Source organism: Galeopterus variegatus, unplaced genomic scaffold (assembly GCF_000696425.1).
Source record: "Galeopterus variegatus unplaced genomic scaffold, G_variegatus-3.0.2 Scaffold1107, whole genome shotgun sequence".
NCBI classification, from domain to species: domain Eukaryota; kingdom Metazoa; phylum Chordata; class Mammalia; order Dermoptera; family Cynocephalidae; genus Galeopterus; species Galeopterus variegatus.
Window position 1 is genome coordinate 142,509 of NW_007727218.1, and position 19,881 is coordinate 162,389.

The window sequence follows — 19,881 nt, forward strand, 5'->3', positions numbered from 1 at the left end:
CGATCTCGCCTTGTCCTGCTGGCGGATGGCAGCACGGATGGCTGCCCTCCTGCCGCAGTGGCTGTGCGGGGGAGCATGCCCTTCCCTTCCGCCACCGCTGTCCACTGTGCTCTACCTTCCTCTGTACATCCTCAGATCCTTCCCCTATAATTTGTTCCTGTTTCTCTCCCATGAAGAATTAGGATAACAGGATGGACCGATGACATCTCTAAGACGTTGATGACTGAAAGCTCAGGAACTGACCTTGCAGCGCTTGATAGTTTTTTTGTTTTGTGGTTTTTGTTTTCTGATGTGGGACCTTCATGCTTCGGTTTTCCTCTTGGTATGATAAGAAGGGCAGGGCAGGGGAAGGGAGGCAAGGTGTCTAAGAAAGGTAACCATGTTGATTTATTGGAAAAATGCCACTCCTTTCCGCTTGATTATGGATTCTCGAGGGAAGGGGGAAAGCCAGATCTATCCCTTATTTCTTTGTCAGTTTGGTTTTCCACCTCCTGCCTCAGTACTTTCATCTATAAAACGGGCTGGATGAATACAGTACCTCTCACCAAACACCAATGAAACGTGTCCTTAAAAATCAAAAGCCACTGCTTCTCATTTGGAAGGCTGATGATAAGACACAATGAATCTGTGACTAAGTGACCTGGTTCTAAGGCCAGTTACTGATGCCAAGACTGGAAGAGCTTTTGGTGCCCCATGGGAAAGAAGGCAGAGGTTCTCGGGGTGCGGGCACCAGCTCGCTCCCTCCCGGCCTGGGAGTTCTCGCCCCGCTCTCCCTCTCGGAACTGCCCTGTCGTTTTCCTTTCTCAGCCTCAGTCATGCCTTCCTCCTCCTCCACCCCATACACCTCCGGGCTTTTCTGCCTCCCCTGCACCCCACCCCCGTTTTTATGAAAATGTTATGAACACAGACAGCTCTCGCACATTTATTTGTTGTTCATCCACCTCAAAATAGCTCTTAGATAACAGTAATTGCCGTGTCGCCTGGCTGTGCTGAGCCGCTGCTCCTGCGCTGACATGCCACTTGATAACTCCTCGAAATGATCATCTTCAGCAACTCACAACAAATATCCCCATGATGGCTGCAACAAAGGGAAGGAAGGGAAGAGTCCCCTCTCTTTTCTTCTATAGTGAAAGAACAACCTGGACACAAAGGGAGGGCTAAATTGGGTCATGGACTCTTATACACCACTGCAGATCACGTCTGGAAGGAAGTGGAGACCCGCCAGCTACAGCTAACTTGTTAGCCACTCCCAGAGCCCCATGAGCATTTCTAACGCCTAATGCAAGCCTGAGAATGTGTTAAAAATAGCTTCAGGCAGCACACGTTATTTTCTTGGCCTATAAAAAATTTAGGTGCCTTACAATGCTCCTGGTAGACTTTCCTTTGCAATTTTGCTTTCCTAAGGAAATGTAACCATTCAGGCCTGTTGACTGGCGAACGGTAATTCTGCATGGTGACATTAAAAACCTAGTTGAAATCTATTAATACCAAGGAAAGACTTGTTTGCATATTATTCCCTGGTATAGGTAGGAGGAATTCAGAGGGGATTTTACAGGAGTTCATTTGCAACCAACTAGAGTCAGACACCCAGAGGAAAAGCTTTCTCCTTCTGCAGGTGGGGCGTTTACCTTCTGTCATCCTTGTACCACTGGAATTCTGCCGAGGGAACTGCTGAGGCTTCACACTGCAGTGTCCCCTTTTGTCCCACGGGGACACCTGTACCCTTAGCTTCTGAAATGTACGGTGGATCTGCAGAGAGAGGATATCGCATAGCATTATAAAATGCACTTTGAAACGAGGGAGGCTGCCTCATGCGTGGAGTTTGGTTTCCACTCCCTGCCCTAGCTCTGCCTGCCTGCACTGTCAGATTGCTATACAAATTGTGCCAGAGAATGAAAATATCTTCAACACGGTTCTGAGGAAATGCTTGGTCTTCCTGGCATGTACCGTTTTTGTTCTTCTCTGTACAGAGGCAGAATGACCAGGTATTCAGGCATATTTCCTGTTTAAACTTTTTAACTTTCATAAGATGATGCCAACCCATCAACTCTATACTTCATGGGTCGACAGTCCACTCCTTTAATCAGCCTTATAGAACTGCTGCACACCAGGTTCTTGCCAAAGCATATAACCCCTAACTATTCAATTCCCATCAAAAGCTCAGTTGCAAGAAATAATATTCATGGAGAATTGCCTGAAGGATACACAGTAAAGATCAGTCATTCTTCCGAGTATTCTAAAATGGGTCCCTGAATCAAGTCAGACTGAACTAGACCTATATACTTGGTCTGCATTCATTTGAAGTCTTTACCAAACTACCCTTGACATCCCGACAGTTTGCATGGAAGGGACTTCTGAAAAACATCAAGTTTGCTGCTCTACTTAATGCAGAAAAATTGTACATGGTGGTGTTGACTGTGCCTCACAGTGCTCTATTTGTGGAGACCCTGAAGAGAATTTTCTCTGGGGTCTCAATACCAGGAAAAGCAGTGTTTCTCGCAAGCAATTGATTGGCTTTTATCTTATGGACAACATAAATTTTAAAGCACATGATGTTTTCCATCTTTCCTTTAGCAATGCGAAGCCCAGTTCAGGACCTGCACCTAGCAAACTTGTGGTATGCATTTTACGTGCTGTTTTTTCTCTAGCTTTCACTTGTTTTCCTAAATATATTTTTCCTTTGCTTCCATTTCTTCACCTTTTAGGCTTATCTTCATAAAATGTAAATTATCTTAAGTTCTTTAAAAAAAAACTGTGCAAGGTTAAAGAAAAAAGTGGTAACATTGTTATACCTATTTCCTTGCTTCTTAAAGTGCGTCATACCAACTAGGTTCATATTATAACAGAAATCAAAACATGAAAGTAACGAGTGTGTGTTTGCCCATATACAATATCCTTCCCTTACCTCCACCCCCACCCAAGTTTTTTTTTTTTTTTTTTTTTCCTTTTTGTCTTTTTTCATGACCGGCAACAGATCGCAACCCTCAGTGTCGCGCCCGTACCGGACCGGGACCGGCAACAGGATCGTAACCCTCGGTGTTGCGCCCGCACCTCGCTCAGCCAGTGAGCGGCCGGTCTGTATGTGGGATCCGAACCCTCGGCGGGAGCGCCACCGCGCTCCCAAGCGGCGCACTGTAGCAGTGTGCCACCGGGCCGGCCCCCCCACCCAAGTTTTGAAAGGGAAAGGCTTCTTGATGGCTGGTTTAGTTCTTGGGTTCTATTCTGTCATAAGACTTCCTTGAGTGTATGCAGCAGAGAAAACCTTCAGAATGTCATAGGGAACTGAGACAATGTACATAATGAAGAATTGGGAGAGAAGGGGTGAAAGACAACATTTGAGTAGGATCAGTGTCTGAGAGCATCTGGATGATCAATGGAGAAGAGTAGGGGTCCACATCAGTGGCCTCCAAACATTTTGGCTTCTGTACTTGTGGAGTATACTAATATTTATAAAGCAAACATATTTCACAGGGCCTAGTTTCCAAAGCCCTATAGTTTCAGGTATAACCTAACTTTTAAATGTTAAGCTTTCAAAAGACAGGAAAAGTTCCCCAGGCTAAATCTCTGTTGTAGATAAAGAATTGTAACACAGCAAAATTGCTGGCTGAAGGACAGATGCCCTTGGAGCAGGTTAACCTAGTTACTTTATTGCTATGTAAACATACAGAGGAAACCCCTGTAAGAAAAGACAGCACTTGCTAAGAACAAGCTTTTGTTGGTGGATCAACTTAACCTTTTGCAAACTGCAGTATGGAATGTCACTTTGTTATTTCACTGATGTTATCAGCCCCTATTGTTAAACTATACTTAGCCATAACTCCCCCTATGTTCCTTTTCTGTAACTTTCTGGCATGGAGAATAAATACTGAGACAGAACTCCAGTCCTGTGTTAATTTCCTGAAGAGGAATGCCTCTCTCTTGAGGGTTCCTGGAAATTAATCCCTTCGGGGTTTCTCACTGCTCAGAAGTAATGGGCTTTGAGTAATCCTTTGCATCTCTGTCATCCAGGGGAAGAGAGGTGACAGAGTGCAACATGTACCTCTATTAGTAAAAGTCAAATTTTAAGATACGCCCCCTGATATCTGCATGTGTATCTATTTGTATTTAAATTATGTATGTATACCATGTATATCAACATCTGTAATTGCAAAAGGATGAGATACAGTAAACACACCACGAATGGAAGTTCTACTGTTTCCTTCACACACTCTAGCACATGGTCTGGTTTAGAGAGCACGAGGCCCCAGGACAACTGCATCGTGTGAGCAAATCATGGAAATGCTGGGACTTAAAGATGCATTTATATAAATTATGCATTAAGTGCCATTTAATGATCTCCCAGCCATGTAAGTCAACTTTAGTATTGTATTAAGTTACTTTTAGCACTTTTTTTTTTTTTTTTTACTGTAACACCATTATACCTTGAGGTCTCAAAAACTAGAGTTTGGAATTGAATAAGGCATGCTGCATTATTTCCTGTCCTGAGCCAGCAGATGGCTCTGCTAACTGGCTCTCTGTTGTGGCCATGCTGGCCCCTGTACGCAGGAGGGTGTGGCGAGACCACTTACAGTTCACGGTGACCTTCACTCTTCGTACCACTGGCGCGGCCACATCATTGGAGGCACTGCACTCGTAGTCCCCTGACTGCTCCCGGGTGATGCCTTGGATTTCCAAGTATTCATCTTCACTCACAAAGCCAACCGCTGCAGGAGAAGCAGAAGGTGTGGGGAAAGAGGAGAAATAAAAGACCAAAGGCATAAACTCAGAGCATAAAGTATAAAATGGTTATGCCTGTAGAGAACTGTGCTACTTGATGTTCAGATGCTCGGGAACTATGCGGGCTCTCCCTCCCCATGTCTTCTAGCCCTTCCACCACCAACTTTTCCTTGGCTCCCTAATGGACCAGTGGAAGGTTTGTGGTCCTAACTGACCTGAGTGCAATGCCTAGAGAATTACTGGACCTTGATAAGTGATTAATAATTTTGATATTTACACTGCCTGAATCTTACTGAGCAGTCCAGCTCTGGGATCTGAGTTAGGCCCCTTAACTCATTCTATCTCAAGGTATCATTTACATGGAGCCTTGAATGTCGAGTTGATGACTGCAGCCCTGAAGATGAATCAAACAAAATGCCACACACACACACACGCGCGTGCTCACAGACACATATACGCACCTTCCACAAAGGCAGTGAAAACAGTAATACAATATATGTAATGTTCTGTTTTTAGATTTAAACAATCATTTGTATAGGCAAAAATCAATTTTCTAAACTTTGATCTGCTAGACCTCTTAGACTGTAAAGACAGCCCAACCATGGGACCCCCACTTGAAGCCTAACCATAAGCACAGAAGAAAGCAAAGACTAAGAAGACATGACTGTGAATCCTACTGTCACTTAATCATCCTGAGACTCAACTTCTCTGGTGAAAAATTATGAATGATAATAACAACCCTATTGGACTCCATACCTGATGTCTGGCCGTGAGCATTCAGTTACGGAAAGACAAAGACATTTCAGCCTAGAAGACAGATTTCAGAGTTCTCTCCCAGAGCCAACCTGAGCCTTAGCTTCCTTGCTAACTGCTTTCGTCCTGGGTCTATCCTCCGTCATCTGATAAATGAGGATGATTGGGATGACAATATCACAAACTGGGATACTTTTAAGAATAAAAGGGGGCACTATTAATAATTATCATGGGACAACAAGCATGTGTTGAGACTGTCCCTAGAAACTGAGATACATTTTCCCAGGCATAATATGTATAGCATCCCAATACCTCACAGGGTTATTTGGAGCAAATGAAAAAGATATATATATAGAGAGAGATACACACAGACACACACACAACACACACACACACATATGAGAGCACTTTGAAAACGCTCATCTGCAGCACGCCAGTTGGTTAAGTTACTAACCCTGTAATCCGCCTGGAGGCACAAATTTGGGTGGAGTGAAGCTGTAATAACCTGAGGGGCCCCAGAAAGGGAAGGAAGGGACATTTTTTTCCAGGTCATAAAACCCTCCATAATGGCACATGTTTCTGCTGATCCAGAGCCAGAAAATGATAACTATAAGAATCTAACATAATGCAAATAATGATACATGTGGTATGTAAGTTATGGTTGTATTGGTTCCAGTCACCATTTTTGTCAGGATAACCACAGTAACAATGGCAATAGCACGAACCACAAAACTACTGTCTGGTAAAGAAGGGCCACTACCTTGTCCACCTCTGCTGCCACTTCTTGGTCGTGATAAGTCTTTGCCACCATCCAGTAAGAAGCCCAGCCTGAGTATTTCCTCATGTATGTTCATGCCATACAGAGCCCACATTATCTGTGTTCAGAAACTATCTTGCCTCTATCACCTACAGAAAAGAACAGCCTATATCTATTGTAACGAGCAAGCAAGAAATAACAAATTCATGAGAAGACGCAGAAATGTATGAATAAGTAGAAAACAGGTCCAAAAGTCCAGGATATAAAGAAGACAAATCAACATTAATCCACATAGACTCGTAATTCCAACCAGTGAGAAACTTCTAATTGTCGCAGTGGCCTTGATTATTATCGTTACTTTATAAGCATCTTTAGGGGAAAAACGTACTAACTTTGATTCAAGGAAGTGTGGTGGAAATGAGGAGAAGAAGTTTAAATAAAGAATTTGTGGTTCTTCTTATGTTGTCGTTGTTTATTTGCTACCAACCACAGGCCTACATTTGTCAGATCTTCCTCTCTAGAATGCTATAATTACCATGCACAGCATTTCAGAGACCAATGTCACACTTAATATTCCCATTAATTTTAAATGGTAGTCCTTGGTACATATGTGTGGCAATTGGTGTCATATTTTAATTAGGCTTGCCCTACACCATCTGAAATTAATAATAGCTCGAATTACCAGTGTAATTTATAAATTAACAGTGCTGCAGCATTAGGAAATAAATTAGCTCTGGACAGCTGTTTTGGATTGAGCTCCAGTGTTGGAGCAGTGACTGGTAGGACCTCGGGTCTCCTGGGAGGCTGTGTATTACACTGCCAGAGCACAGGAACAAAAAAGACATAGGGTTCTCTGGGTCTCTTGTTCTTCACTCCATCTGAAGTCCATGCATCTGTTTTAATTCTACCATCCAAATATGCTCTTGTGTGGCCACGGTGAGGTTTACAGGGACCGACCTTTGATGAGCTTGTTATATGGACACCCAAATGGAGAAGTGAGTTGGGATTATAGACTGAAATGCAAGCACGGAAAATTAAGGTAACCAAAACCAATAACTCTACAAGAGTTCTGTGGGGACACAGGTGTATTGAGGTAGGTGTAATCTTGTATACTCCTGTCAGGTGATCTCCTGTAGGGAAGGAAGTTGGATGATCCAGATTTGTGTCACCAGAGGGAGGGGATTTATATCCAAGTCATCTGCAAAAACCGATGAGGCTTGATCTTACTATCTCTGTTCCCCAGACCAAGTGTAGAATTATACCACGATGACTGCTTTGCTCACCAGTTAACAGTGTTAGATGTATACTTTCTGATTAAACAGGGTAATCTGCATATAATAAAATGAGCATCTCCTCATTTCGTCAGCTTTGGTCGTCATTATTTTTTTTTTTTTACTTTTTGTCTTTTTTCGTGACCGGCAACGGATCGCAACCCTCACTGTCGCGCCCGCACCGGACCGGGACCGGCAACGGGATCGCAACCCCTGGTGCCGCGCCTGCACCTCGCTCAGCCAGTGAGCGGCGGGGGTCTGTATGTGGGATCCGAACCCTCGGCGGGAGCGCCGCCACACTCCCAAGCGGCGCACTGTAGCAGTGCGCCACCGGGCCGGCCCCTGGTCGTCATTATTTTTGCCTTTCTCTTCACACACTTGGTTCTCTACTAGAGGAATATGTGGCAAAAGCAGACGGATGACCAGTATATGCATAGCAAACTAAACTCAGAACCACCAGGTTCTGGAGGTTCCTTCCTACAGGGCTGCTTCAAATAAGCAGACAAAAAACAAACCAAATAAAAAAACACTAAACTGACATCTCAATTTCTGGAGTTAATGAATCAAGGAAATGTTTCATTTAACAGCATTTGTGCTCTGGCTGTGAAATGATCAATGTGTTATCAGTAGTATGAAGAATTTATGAAGAATATTCAGACAAAAATACCCAGATCAAGTGCTAAAGGAAATTCTTGGTTAAGAGACACCAGTGGGGAAGAGGCAAACCACTTGATAAAACCCAATGAAAAGAAACTCTCCACGGTCAATGGCTTCTCACTTATAAGTCTGCTTTTCTTTTTCTAAAGAAAACGCATCCTTGGGTGGAAATGACACTCATCTTCCTAAAATACCCACTTCATCATGACACTGCTCTTCAGACGCTGAAAATGGCTCCCTATTTTCTGTAACATCAAATGCCAGCTCCACTGTCTTATTATCAAAACCTTCCGCAAAGTAGCCCCCATCTATTCACCCAAGTTTGTCTTGCATTAGTGCTGTGGAGAAGGCAACGGGTCATCATTGCAAAGAGCAAAAGGTTGGAATCAGACAAATCCAATTCTCTACCTTCTAGCTTCACAACATGGTAAGTTACCTCACTCCCCTGTACCACCATTTCTGCACCTGCAGGACTCAGTGTAACATTACCTAAGTCTAGGGTTTCTGTGAAATACAACACACGGAACTCAGCGGGGACAGTGAGAGGCACACGGTACATTCTCTGTACGTGTGAGCCACTATAATCAATATCATCATCACTACTGCCATGACCACAACCCACAAGCCAGGCCTTGCTACTTTTCACCTTAGACAAACATGATGATTCCTTCTTCACAGGCTGTTTTTATCACTTAGAAAGCTATGTTTTTTCTGTCAACCTAAGCAAACCTTTTTAAAAAATTTACTTTTCCACGAAGACTCCCTATGATGGGTTAAATAGTGTCCTCCAAAAAAGATATGTTGAGGGCCCAGCCATTAGTACCACAGAATATGACCATATTTGGAAACAGGGTCTTTATAAAGGTGATCAAGTAAAAATGAAGTATTAGGAAGGGCCCTACTCCAATATGACTGGTGTCTTTGTAAAAAGGGACACAGAAACACACAGAGGGAAGGGAGTGTGAAGACCCACAGGGAGAAGACAGCCACGTGACTGGAGCGATGCACCTACAAGCCAAGAAACGTGAAGGACTGCCAGCAATCAGGAGCTAGGAGAGACAAGGGAGGACTTTCCCCTACAGTTGTCAGAGATTGTGGACCAACCAAGATCTTGATTTTCAACTTCTAGCTTCTGGAGCTGTGAAACAATACATTCTTGATGTTCGAAGCCACACGGTTTTTTGAAGCTTGTTACAGCAGCTCTGCGGCACTAATACATTCCCTCTACCTCCTAACTCTGGGGACCCCTGGGGACTCCTGTCCAGCACTCTGGTGCATGCTACGTTCATGTAGTCTTTAAAATAATAAAAGAATTAAACTAAAGAGATTAAAGGGACATGAATGGTTACATAATTCACAGTTGCTGTGCTAGGACATAGTCCGACTGCAGTGGAATTCACTAGAATAATTGCTTATGATTTCTAGGTTTCACCTGTACCTACTAAACTAGAATTTTCTGAGTTTAGGAGTGCTCATAATCCTATCAGGAAATTCTCATGTATAGGCATTTTTGCAAATTAGCAATTGAGCAGAATCTTCAAATTTTTCGTGTGGGCAACTGAAGCTTAGAGGAGTCTGTGGTCGCACGTCTGGTTAGTGACAGAGCACATCAGGTCTCTCGATGTCCAAACCACTTCTCACGCAATAGTAATAGTGTTTCTAATAGCTGTTTTGTGGTATATGTACTGGTCTTATTTTTCCAATGTGATTGAAGCCCTTTGACAGCAAGAACCAGGTCTTGAACATCTCTGGTTCTCCAGGCACCTAGGAAAGTAGTTTACTTAATTTGAAATTTGTGAACTTCTTACTGATCAACTGATTGACTGACAGACCCAGAACACAAGGTTCAATTCAATCAAAAAAAGTCAGAAACGGGCCGGCCCAGTGGCGCCCGAGGGTTCGGATCCCACATACGGACCGGTTCCCGCTCACTGGCTGAGCGAGGTGCGGGAGCAGCACCGAGGGTTGCGATCCCGTTGCCGGTCCCCGGTCCGGTACGGGGGCAGCACTGAGGGTTGCGATCCGTTGCCGGACACGAAAAAAGACAAAAGACAAAAAAAAAAAAAGTCAGAAACTCCATGCTGCTCACCTTCTATGCTTCTGTTCCCCAAATAATACCACTTTGGTCATGTTTCTTAGCATAATATTTGTATTTCCTGACTTAAAAAAAAATATCATCACTATTAGTGTCCTAACAGAAAAGATTTTCTTTAAATATGTGAATTTAAAAGGCTTATTGAAGGTTTAATTTAATTTATATTAAGTCTTTGGGCCAATTATTTCCTCAGGGGAATGAATCCTTAATTTAAAAACGTAGATCATGAGGAAGTATGATTTATCTAATGGAAATTTGCTTTACAGCCAACTTTTCAAGAACACAGCCATTTCACTAAGTAGAATATGACAACCAAAGCAGTGAAATGAAGCAAGCTGGATATGTGATTACACCTGCCCCAAATCCCCACAGGATATTTGTATTGGCCATAGTGTTGAACTCAGCAGTTTATAACTAATCAAAGGACAAAAACTACCCTGTGTAAGTAACACGTCTACGGAAAAGACAACCCCAGATTTCCGAGTTCATAGATTGGGCATTAAAAATCTTTATTACTGAAAATAATAATAGCCACAATTATCATTTTTATCACACCCAAGGAAAAGCTTGTCAGGAGAACAGCTGTAGCTGTTGGAGAGGAGAGGACACAGCTGTCTCCTTGCTTAATATTTTTATGGCATGTATACCAGCTGAGATAAAGATTACTGGACCTCAGAAACTGAAAAAAAAAAAAAATGCAGAACATAGAATCCCAGAATTTGACAGTTGGAAGGAATAATTTTAAAATTTAGCTGGCTAGTTAGGTCAGTTGGTTAGAGCACAGTCTCATAACACCAAAGTCACAGGTTCAGATCCCTGTACAGGCCAGCAGCAAAAAAAAAATTAGCCCGAACACTGTGACTAGCAGTACCAGTTCAGTGCTAGACTAGGACTCTAGCCTCTGTCCCCTCTCTCCCTCTCAGTTTGCATCAGGGCATTTCTGGGAAACCCAGACTGAGCTACAGGGACACCTGGTTGCAGGTCAGGTCAGCTGGTGTCCCTCCCGGTGCCTTCATGATAGCTGATGATCAAGAGATGTTTTGTGTTTTGATTGGAGGAAGGTGTAGTTTTGTTCATGCTGGGAGATAAGGTGGACCAAAGCAACACACTAGAGGTGTGATTACTGTTCCTGAGCACCAGCTCCTGAAGGACTGAAGGACCAGTTTTGAGGTCTGATGAAGAAAGCGCTTAGGGCCAGAAACTAAAGAAGATGTTTTCGTGAAAGACTTTACAGGTGGATGGTGCTGCTGTGAGATCTGGTGTCAATGCCTGCCAGTGAACTGGGGAAGGTCTTTCTCACCCACGCCACCTGAGGACTCAGTGAAGTCCTCAAACCCTGAGCTCACGGACCAACACCGTTCAAACACAGCTTCACTCCCTCTCTGGCAGCAGAGGCCATGGTGAGGAGCTTCATTGACGGGGATAACATGAGAAGTCTTGTATTTAAACACATAATAGGGACTCTAAGAAATAACTGGAGGAAGCTCTGAGGGAAAGCTGAGGGTCTCCAGGCCAGCAGACAGTCCCTAATAGCCACTGTAACATGGTGTTGGCACAATCCTTGAGCAGCTAGTCTGAATCAGAATGGGGGCAGGTGGGCACATACATCATCCAAACAGCAGTATCTGCTGCAACAGGTGATCCTATCAGTGTTAGAAAGTATTTCCATAGCATGATGTTACTGTTAAGTGATCTGCATAGAATAGATTCTGAGGGTCTGATATCAGCCAGGAGCAAAATGGTGAAAGCACTGGTGGTGGTCACGAGCTCCACTCCCACAGCTGCACAGTGCGGCAGTGACAAGCTCCAGTCCCCCGCAGCTGCACAGTGCGGCAGTGACAAGCTCCAGTCCCTGCACCTCGGCCCTGGGGACTGTACTGGCTGACATTCCCTTCCCTCTGCCTCATACTCCTCTGTAAAATGGAGAACAGAATTCCAACTTACAGGATTATCGTGAGTACTGAAAGAAAATATGTGTAAAGTCCTTAGAACATAGTAAGCTCTTAATAGATGGTAGCTATCATGACCATCATTTTTACAGAAGCCCAACTAATTTGAGCACATTTTAATATACGAGATCCTTGATCCGAGAACATCTCAACTCAGAAATGAAGGAATAATCATATCTCTTCTTTGATAGTAGAAACTTAATAATAAACTTTACAAAGGATTCATCCCAGATCCTTTAACTAGAAAGCTCTACTATTCACTTAAAATAGGATTTGATTTACAAGAAATACAATTGCTCATGATCCTTTCTTCTGAAAAAGCAGGTGTAGCTTTGTAACCCAGGTGAGACCTGCTGAGGGCTTCAGAGATGTCTCTAATTCCACAACTAAGAATAAAAGGATATAAAAAGATTGTATGCCCACGCTCACACATTTCTCCTTGACTTTCCTTTGGATACAGATAGCATGGATGGAAGAAGGAAAAGTCTGATAATCTCTCTAAGAATGGGCAAAATTGAAAGGTGTCTTTCGTAGAAAAAGTTCTGGAGGGCCCAAACCCACTTTTGCCTGTTCTACCACTTAAGTACACACCTCAAGCAGTTGATGAGAAAATTACTTTTGGCATCAAACATAGGGACCCTCCTTGGGAAGTGGGACAGGCTGACTTGTTCTAAACCATTGGTTGCCTTTATCTCAGAGGGTCCTTCCTTAAACAGGTCAGTGCTGGTTTCTGGTGAACAAGAAGCTAAACTTGCAGAGTGGGTGTGTGGTGATGTCCCCACGCCTCCACCTATGTGTCAGGCTCAGATTCCTATCTATTTCATAGGACTTTTCTCATAGCTGGGAAATTCGCCTCATTGTTTCTCTCAGAACGTTCTTTCTGTTGGATACATAAGCACTGCTGTTACTGAGCACCTCGTCTTGCAGCAGCTTCTTTTGCACAAGGCCCTACACACAGAGGGGAACAACCTCGACGTGCACTACACCCTCTGCGTGGGAGAGAAATGCAAACTGATAATTTAAAAATAAATCCAATAACCAGATTCTATCATAAAGCAATAATATAGATCCAATAAATGTATTACAAACTGGCGCCAACTATAAATTGCATGTACATACACATACTTGCATATATATGTTTGTATGTGTAGGTGTGTGTGTGTGTGTGTGTGTGTGTGTGTGTGTGTGTGTGTGTGTGTATCAGCAAAATACTTAGCATAGATCCTGGCATATATTAAGAACTCATTTGATAGTTGGAACTCAATATACATATATGTTTCAATAAGTATCAATATGCATATATAAAATGTAATATTTTATAGACAAATAGAAGGAAAAATTCTCTTCATTTTTTGATTAGGGAATTTTCTGGGAATAATAATTAGCCTCATATTAAAGAGAAATTAAAGTCACCCTAAAATGTAATTATATGAAAATGAATACTTTGTATTCTACGGAGCCGGGCCCTATAAGTTTCAGAGGCCTATCCCTTCCCTGATGACATGGCACTAGAGTTCTTTGCAGATTAGGCTTCAGAGGCTGCTTGGCCTGGGAGGCCAGTCTCTCCACTGTGTGCCTCCCTGAGGCCTGCCAGCTCAGTTGCTCATGCAGACCCTCTGTTACGGGGGATAATATCGAAGTCAGAAAGCACACAGCTGGATGTTTGGAGTTTGCAGCTTGATGTCTGGAACCTGGGTATTTGCAGCAGTGCAGCTGATGGCTGCTAAAAAAAATAAAAAATAAATAAATCAGCTTTTGATTTGTAAACTCAGCCAATTTGATCTGAAAGACATTGATGGGGATAAATATAGAACTCCGCAGTGTCATATTACCTCAGTATCTTGGCTGTTTGCTTTCTCTTTTTCTAAATCTCTAGAGACAGAAGCCAGTACTGAGTGCTAAAAAATGTGAAGGATTTAATTGCTTTGAAATATCTTGGCTAGGTTAATCTAAGGGAATCTGTCTATTTAAGAGGATCCTAAAGGGTTAAAGTTCTCCTGACACGGTCATGTCCATGCTCAGATAAGAAGTCCACTTCCAGGGCCGGCCCGGTGGCGCACTGCTACAGTGCGCCGCTTGGGAGCGTGGTGGCGCTCCCGCCGAGGGTTCGGATCCCACATACAGACCGGTTCCCGCTCACTGGCTGAGCGAGGTGTGGGCGCAGCACCGAAGGTTGTGGTCCCGTTGCCAGTCCCGGTCCGGTGCGGGCGTGACACTGAGGGTTGCGATCCGTTGCCGGACACGAGAAAAGACAAAAAGGAAAAAAAAAAAAATAAGTCCACTTCCAGCCAGTCACCCTAACTTCCTGGATCCCTGCAGCCTTAGGGAAGTAAGGCAGTCTGCACACAATCTACAATTTAGCCATGAGGACACTTTGAGAGCAGGGCTTTTAAATCTGAGAATTGTGGAACTCTAACCTCAGGGGCTCTGAACCTCAGGAAATGATATTATGCTTGTGTGTGTGTGTTTCCTAAGGAGATAATCTATAGATTTCTGAGAAAGGTTCTGAAAGGAGCCTCGGGTACAAAAAGATTGATATCCACTTTGCCATGGTCCTTTGAATCCTCCCCAGTGATGGCACAGAACCAAATCTATGTCAACCCACACCTCCACAGAGAAAAAAAAAAAAACTCAAAATACTCATACAGCTAATGATAGGAAGAACAACATACCTCTGGGGACAATCACAGCCTTTTGTATGTTTCGTTAAATATTTTGTTAGGACGGGAAGTGAAGTAAGTTATAAATAATCCTTCTGAAGAACAGACATGCAGATCTGGGGAGTTCTCTTTTCACTAGAAAACTTAGGTTGCCTTAGGTTGAAAGGCACCGAGTGTGCAGGGCTCTGCCCACTCCCAGGGAGGCTCCTGCCCACCGGGTGTTGAACCACAGGCCTTTGTACACAGAGGAAGGAGGGAGGCAAGACTTGCTCTTCACAGCAGCATCCTCAGATGCAGAGCTGAGTGCAGGCTTTCCTGGAGAAGTCCATTTATCAGTGACTGCACCAAGCAAGCACTCAATGATAAGATGACCAAGGGAGAGAGTAGAAAAGTTGGGGTCAGGTCAGATCTGTGGTTAAGATAATTTAATAAATACATTCAGATCAGATCCCAAGAGAAAACTACAAGGTGCCATCGAAACTAGAGATGGAAATACCATCTGTGTATTTCCAGTTGGCATGGAGAGGACATGCACCAGCCCATGTGTGGAAGAGACTAGCTGGAGAAACCTCACAGCAACACCCGCAGAAGAGCAGGAAGCCTGTTGGAGCAGGACAGTTTGGGCCTGAAGAAAAAGGGAGACATGACTGAAAACTTTTATATATGTCATATTTAATTATAGCCTTCAATGAAAAAAATGGAACCTTTGTAAATAGTTCTTGAAACCTATGCAAAACCATAGCTACTTCCTAACAAATTGCACTGCCTGAAACACACGTGTGGGCCCTGCCCACGTGCCTGTGATGCCTCACCCTGTGTTCTCAGTGCTCTGCTGTACACAGGTGGAATTTCTACTTGCATGGAATTTACAAAGAAAGAGAGTGCAGAAAGGAAAAGAGGAGCAGATTCACTTTCACTGGACACACTACTTCTCTTCAGGACACGTAAAATCTCAGTGTAGGCAGTGCACACCTGGGTCCTGCACAGGCCGCAATGCATTCAAACAAGACAAGGATGGTGTTTCTCAATCCTGATTATGGCTGTTTCTCTTAGAAATTAGGTAACCTTCAGTAAATTACTAAGCCTCAGTTCTCTCCCTTGTAAAATGTAAATACATTTTTATTACTCATAGGTTGGATCTGAGAATTATATGGAGAATTTGTGAAAATGCATAGAAGAATGATTGACACATGGGAGATGCTCAATTAATGTCAGAAGGAACGTTCTACAGCAGTCATGAGGGATATTCAACCCTTAAATATCGACATCTCATAAGGCCTGCTCTGCTAATACTTCCACACCCTCTCCTGGGTCCAGCTAGACTGTTTTTTTCTGTTTGTTTGTTTGTTTGTTTGTTTGTTTTTTGTGACCAGTAAGGGAATCGTAACCCTTGGCTTGGTGTCGCCCACACCGCGCTCAGCCAGTGAGCGCACCGGCCATCCCTATATAGGATCCGAACCTGCGGCCTTGGCGCTCCCAGCGCCGCACTCTCCCGAGTGAGCCACGGGGTCGGCCCCAGCTAGACTGTTAAATTCCATTCCTACATTGTGAATTCCCAGCTGTGCTCATGATTCCCACATCTGCTTCCCATCCCAGAAGGATGTGCCAAGCTCCAGGCCCATCCCTGCCAACTGATGCCGCATCTGGACACTCCCCAGTCACCTCGTGCTGAGTTCACCATCCTGCCCCAAACCTGTGTTCAGCCCCTGCCTCTGCTCATCTCTGTTGCTGGCCCTGCCATCTCCCTGTCCTCCTCAGACAAGAAAGAGAACCGCATTTGGTTGCTCTTTCTCTCGCTCCTCACCTTCAGTCCACAAAAAGGATGTTTCTACCCCATTTGTTCTTTCAAATCCATTTTATTCTTTTCCTCATCATGGCTACTATCTTAGCTCAGGCCCTCATAATCTACTCTGGATTATTACAATATCCTCTTTACAGGTCACCATGCTTCCAGCTTATTCTTTTAACTACTGCCAAAATAACTCCCCAAATAAGAGTCAATCTCCCCTCTGCTCAAGCCCTTTTGTGGCTCCACGTTGCTCCTTGGTGTGGCATGTGAAGGCTCTGCACCAGCAGGCTCTTGCCCACCTCCCCAGATGCTTTCATCACCGACTGTCTTCTCCCACATCCACTGGATGCACCAGCCAGGTTCCTAAAACACTGGACGGTTTATCACCTGTGCCTTTGTAACTTGTCCTCCTTTGTCTGGGATTAACACCCCCTTGGTTCACTTTCACGTGTCTTATGCAGCCTTCAAAACCATCTTAGGTATCACTGCTCTGGGAACCCCTTCTTGACACTCAAACTTCCTTGCCCCTTCCCTATCCAGTTTAACTTTGTGTTTGTCTCTAGTGCTACACGAATTACACTGTACTGTTAGGTATTTACATATGTTTATCCCATTGGACTCTAATTTGCAAAAGACAAGGGAGTTCCTATGATCTATCTCCAATATCTACAGTAGTGCTCAGCACATAGAAGGCAGCAAATAATTACACAAAGACCAAATAAGGGAACTGGCTGACTATAGTTCTGATGGCCGTTCTAGCTATCATAATGAACTATTTAGAACATTCTTTGATGACTTTAAAGATAACAATAGATATCTACCTTTTAAGGTTTTTCTTTCTTTTGTGTGTGTGTGATAAAGGGCTGGACATATAAAGAGATCTCTCAAAATCTCCTAAGGTAGAGAGTTTTATTGCACATTTCCTAAGGGGGATGAAAGAAGCCATCATCAGGCTGGGCCTGGAGTGAATAAGAAAAGAAACAGGTTTGGCTATCTCCACAAATATCCTTAGTCAAAAGCTCTTGCAGCTGATGTCCCTGCTTCCTCTGGAAGAGTTAGGACGCAGCGTGCCCTAATCAGAAGTGTCTCAGAGAGCTTTTTTATGTCATCATCAATTCGGCTGAATTTTTTCCAAGTGGAATCAGCATGGTGATTCAGCTTTGTCTACACGTAATTAGTAGTGGGATGATTGCAGGGGATGTGATTAGGCTCTCTACCTTCCTGGGACAGGCAGGGGAAAATGCTGCCATCAGCACAACACGGGCCTCTACAGAACAAGGGGTGACCTCCGCAGTAGAAACCCCTACGACAAGCAGTACAATAAGCAGCACCAAAGCCAGGGCCTGGGGAGGGGTGCAGACAGCTGCAGCTTCCCATGGGAAGACACGGCACCGGCCCAGCAGGACACCACGCTGCAGTGTCAGCCCCAATCATGAGTGCTCCAGTCACCTGCCTCAAGAGGTTTGGAAACTACAATGTGCAGAGACCAAACAGCCAGCTTCTCACACATGTGCTCCTGGGACCTTCCTGCCCCTGCTTCCACCACCGACAGCGCCCTGGCCTTTCTGCCTCCACCCATCCGCAAGCGTTCTATCCCCCAACTGCATGAGCCCCACTCCGCTGGTCTTCTTCAAACCCGGAAACTCTCCTTCCCCCGCTATGTCAAGAAATGGGATCAAGGGACATTTTACTTAATTACTACTCAAAATGTTATTGGTCCTTGAAGTGAAAAAACTAACAACCTTAACTGATGGCTCTGAAGTTATTTATTTATTTTTTATTTCTGTTCTAATTCTCAGCTTCAGGAGACTAATTGCCACATCTGAGGCTTGACTAGAACCTCCCAGGAGCCAGAGATGAGAGAGGCAGAGGACACAGGCAGGTAATAAAATTACATGCCAAGCAATGCAGGCAAGCAGGATACAAGTGGCTGCTTAAGGCCATTACCCAACTGCTGAGGTAGACCAGAAGCTCGCTCCCATGACAGCCGTGTTCTCTTTTGAGCTCAAAGCCATTGCCACCCTCTGGGAGCAGGGAGCCATAACCACTGCATGTGAAGCCTGTGGGAACAGCTAGCCCGAACACCACTGTAGCTTCCTCTGATGCTGTGAAGACCCCATGTTAGCTCGGGTAACCTCTCTCCTCCAAGAGACCATCATAACCTCTAGAACAGGCCCAGTGAAACCAAATAGTAACTACTTTAGGCTTTGCAGACTGTGCAGCCTCTGCAGCAACTACAGAACTCTGTCACTGTAGCACAAAAGCAGCCCTAGAGAAGATGGAAATGAGCGACAGTGGCTGCGCTCCAATAAAGCTTTATTCGTGGATGAGGAAATTTCACTAATATCATTTTAATGTGTTACAAAGCAGTATTCTTCTTTTGATTGAAGTTCAACTATTTAAAAATGTAAAAGACATTTAGCTTGCAGGCCATACAAAAAGTGGGCAGGAGGCTGAAGTTGGCATGCAGGCTGAAGTTTGGGGAACCCTGCTCTAGAAGTCTAAATCTCTTCAGTCACCTCCTCTTCCCCAGAGTGTCATGTCCCACTGTTCTACACAGCCCTATATCTGGCTCAACTCTACACTCTCTCTCTCCTCTCAAAATCTGTTCATTCTGCATGCAGGAACCACTGCTGCATGAGCAGTGGCTCCCTCACGTCCTCCAGCTCTTCCGGAGAGACCCCCCCCCACCTCACTATCACACTGACACACGGATAGCACGGATGCCCCTGCAGACCCTCCTGTCATGTGGGAGCTACTGGTTTTCAAACACCACACATTTTTCTTGTTAGTTGGTGTCTTTGCTTTTCAATGAAACTTCTAGACTCCACCTTTTTATTTATTTTATTCAAAATATTTTAACATTTACTCATACAAATTTGTGGGGTGCAATGTTGTTTCAGTACATGCATATACTACTGCACAAGGATTCACTTAGGGTGAATAGCATAGTTTTGTACCCACTAGTCCACCACTTCTTCCCCCCCACACACACACCCACCTCTGGAAATCATTATTTTACTCTCTATTTCTATGAGAACCACTCTTTTGTTTTTTTTTTAAAGATTCCACATGAGTGAGATCACGTGGTATCTGTCTTTCTGTGCTGACTTACTTCACTCGGCATGGTGATTTTTTTTTTTGTCTTTTTTTTTTTTTTTTTTTCGTGTCCGGCAACGGATCACAACCCTCAGTGTTGCCCCCGTACCGGACCGGGGACCGGGAACGGGCTCG

At 44.1% G+C, this 19,881-nt stretch overlaps 1 protein-coding gene across 1 annotated transcript in view; it reads right to left on the reverse strand.

Moving 5' to 3' along the window:
* Positions 1 to 19,881, reverse strand: part of NTM (neurotrimin) — a 276,438-nt gene that overhangs the window by 19,031 nt on the left and 237,526 nt on the right. Inside the window, exons 4-5 of the mRNA XM_008574793.1 lie at positions 4,569 to 4,703; positions 1,629 to 1,749 (exon numbers count right to left, since the gene is read on the reverse strand). Of these exons, the coding sequence (XP_008573015.1) occupies positions 1,629 to 1,749; positions 4,569 to 4,703 (256 nt within the window). The remainder of the gene's footprint in view (positions 1 to 1,628; positions 1,750 to 4,568; positions 4,704 to 19,881) is intronic.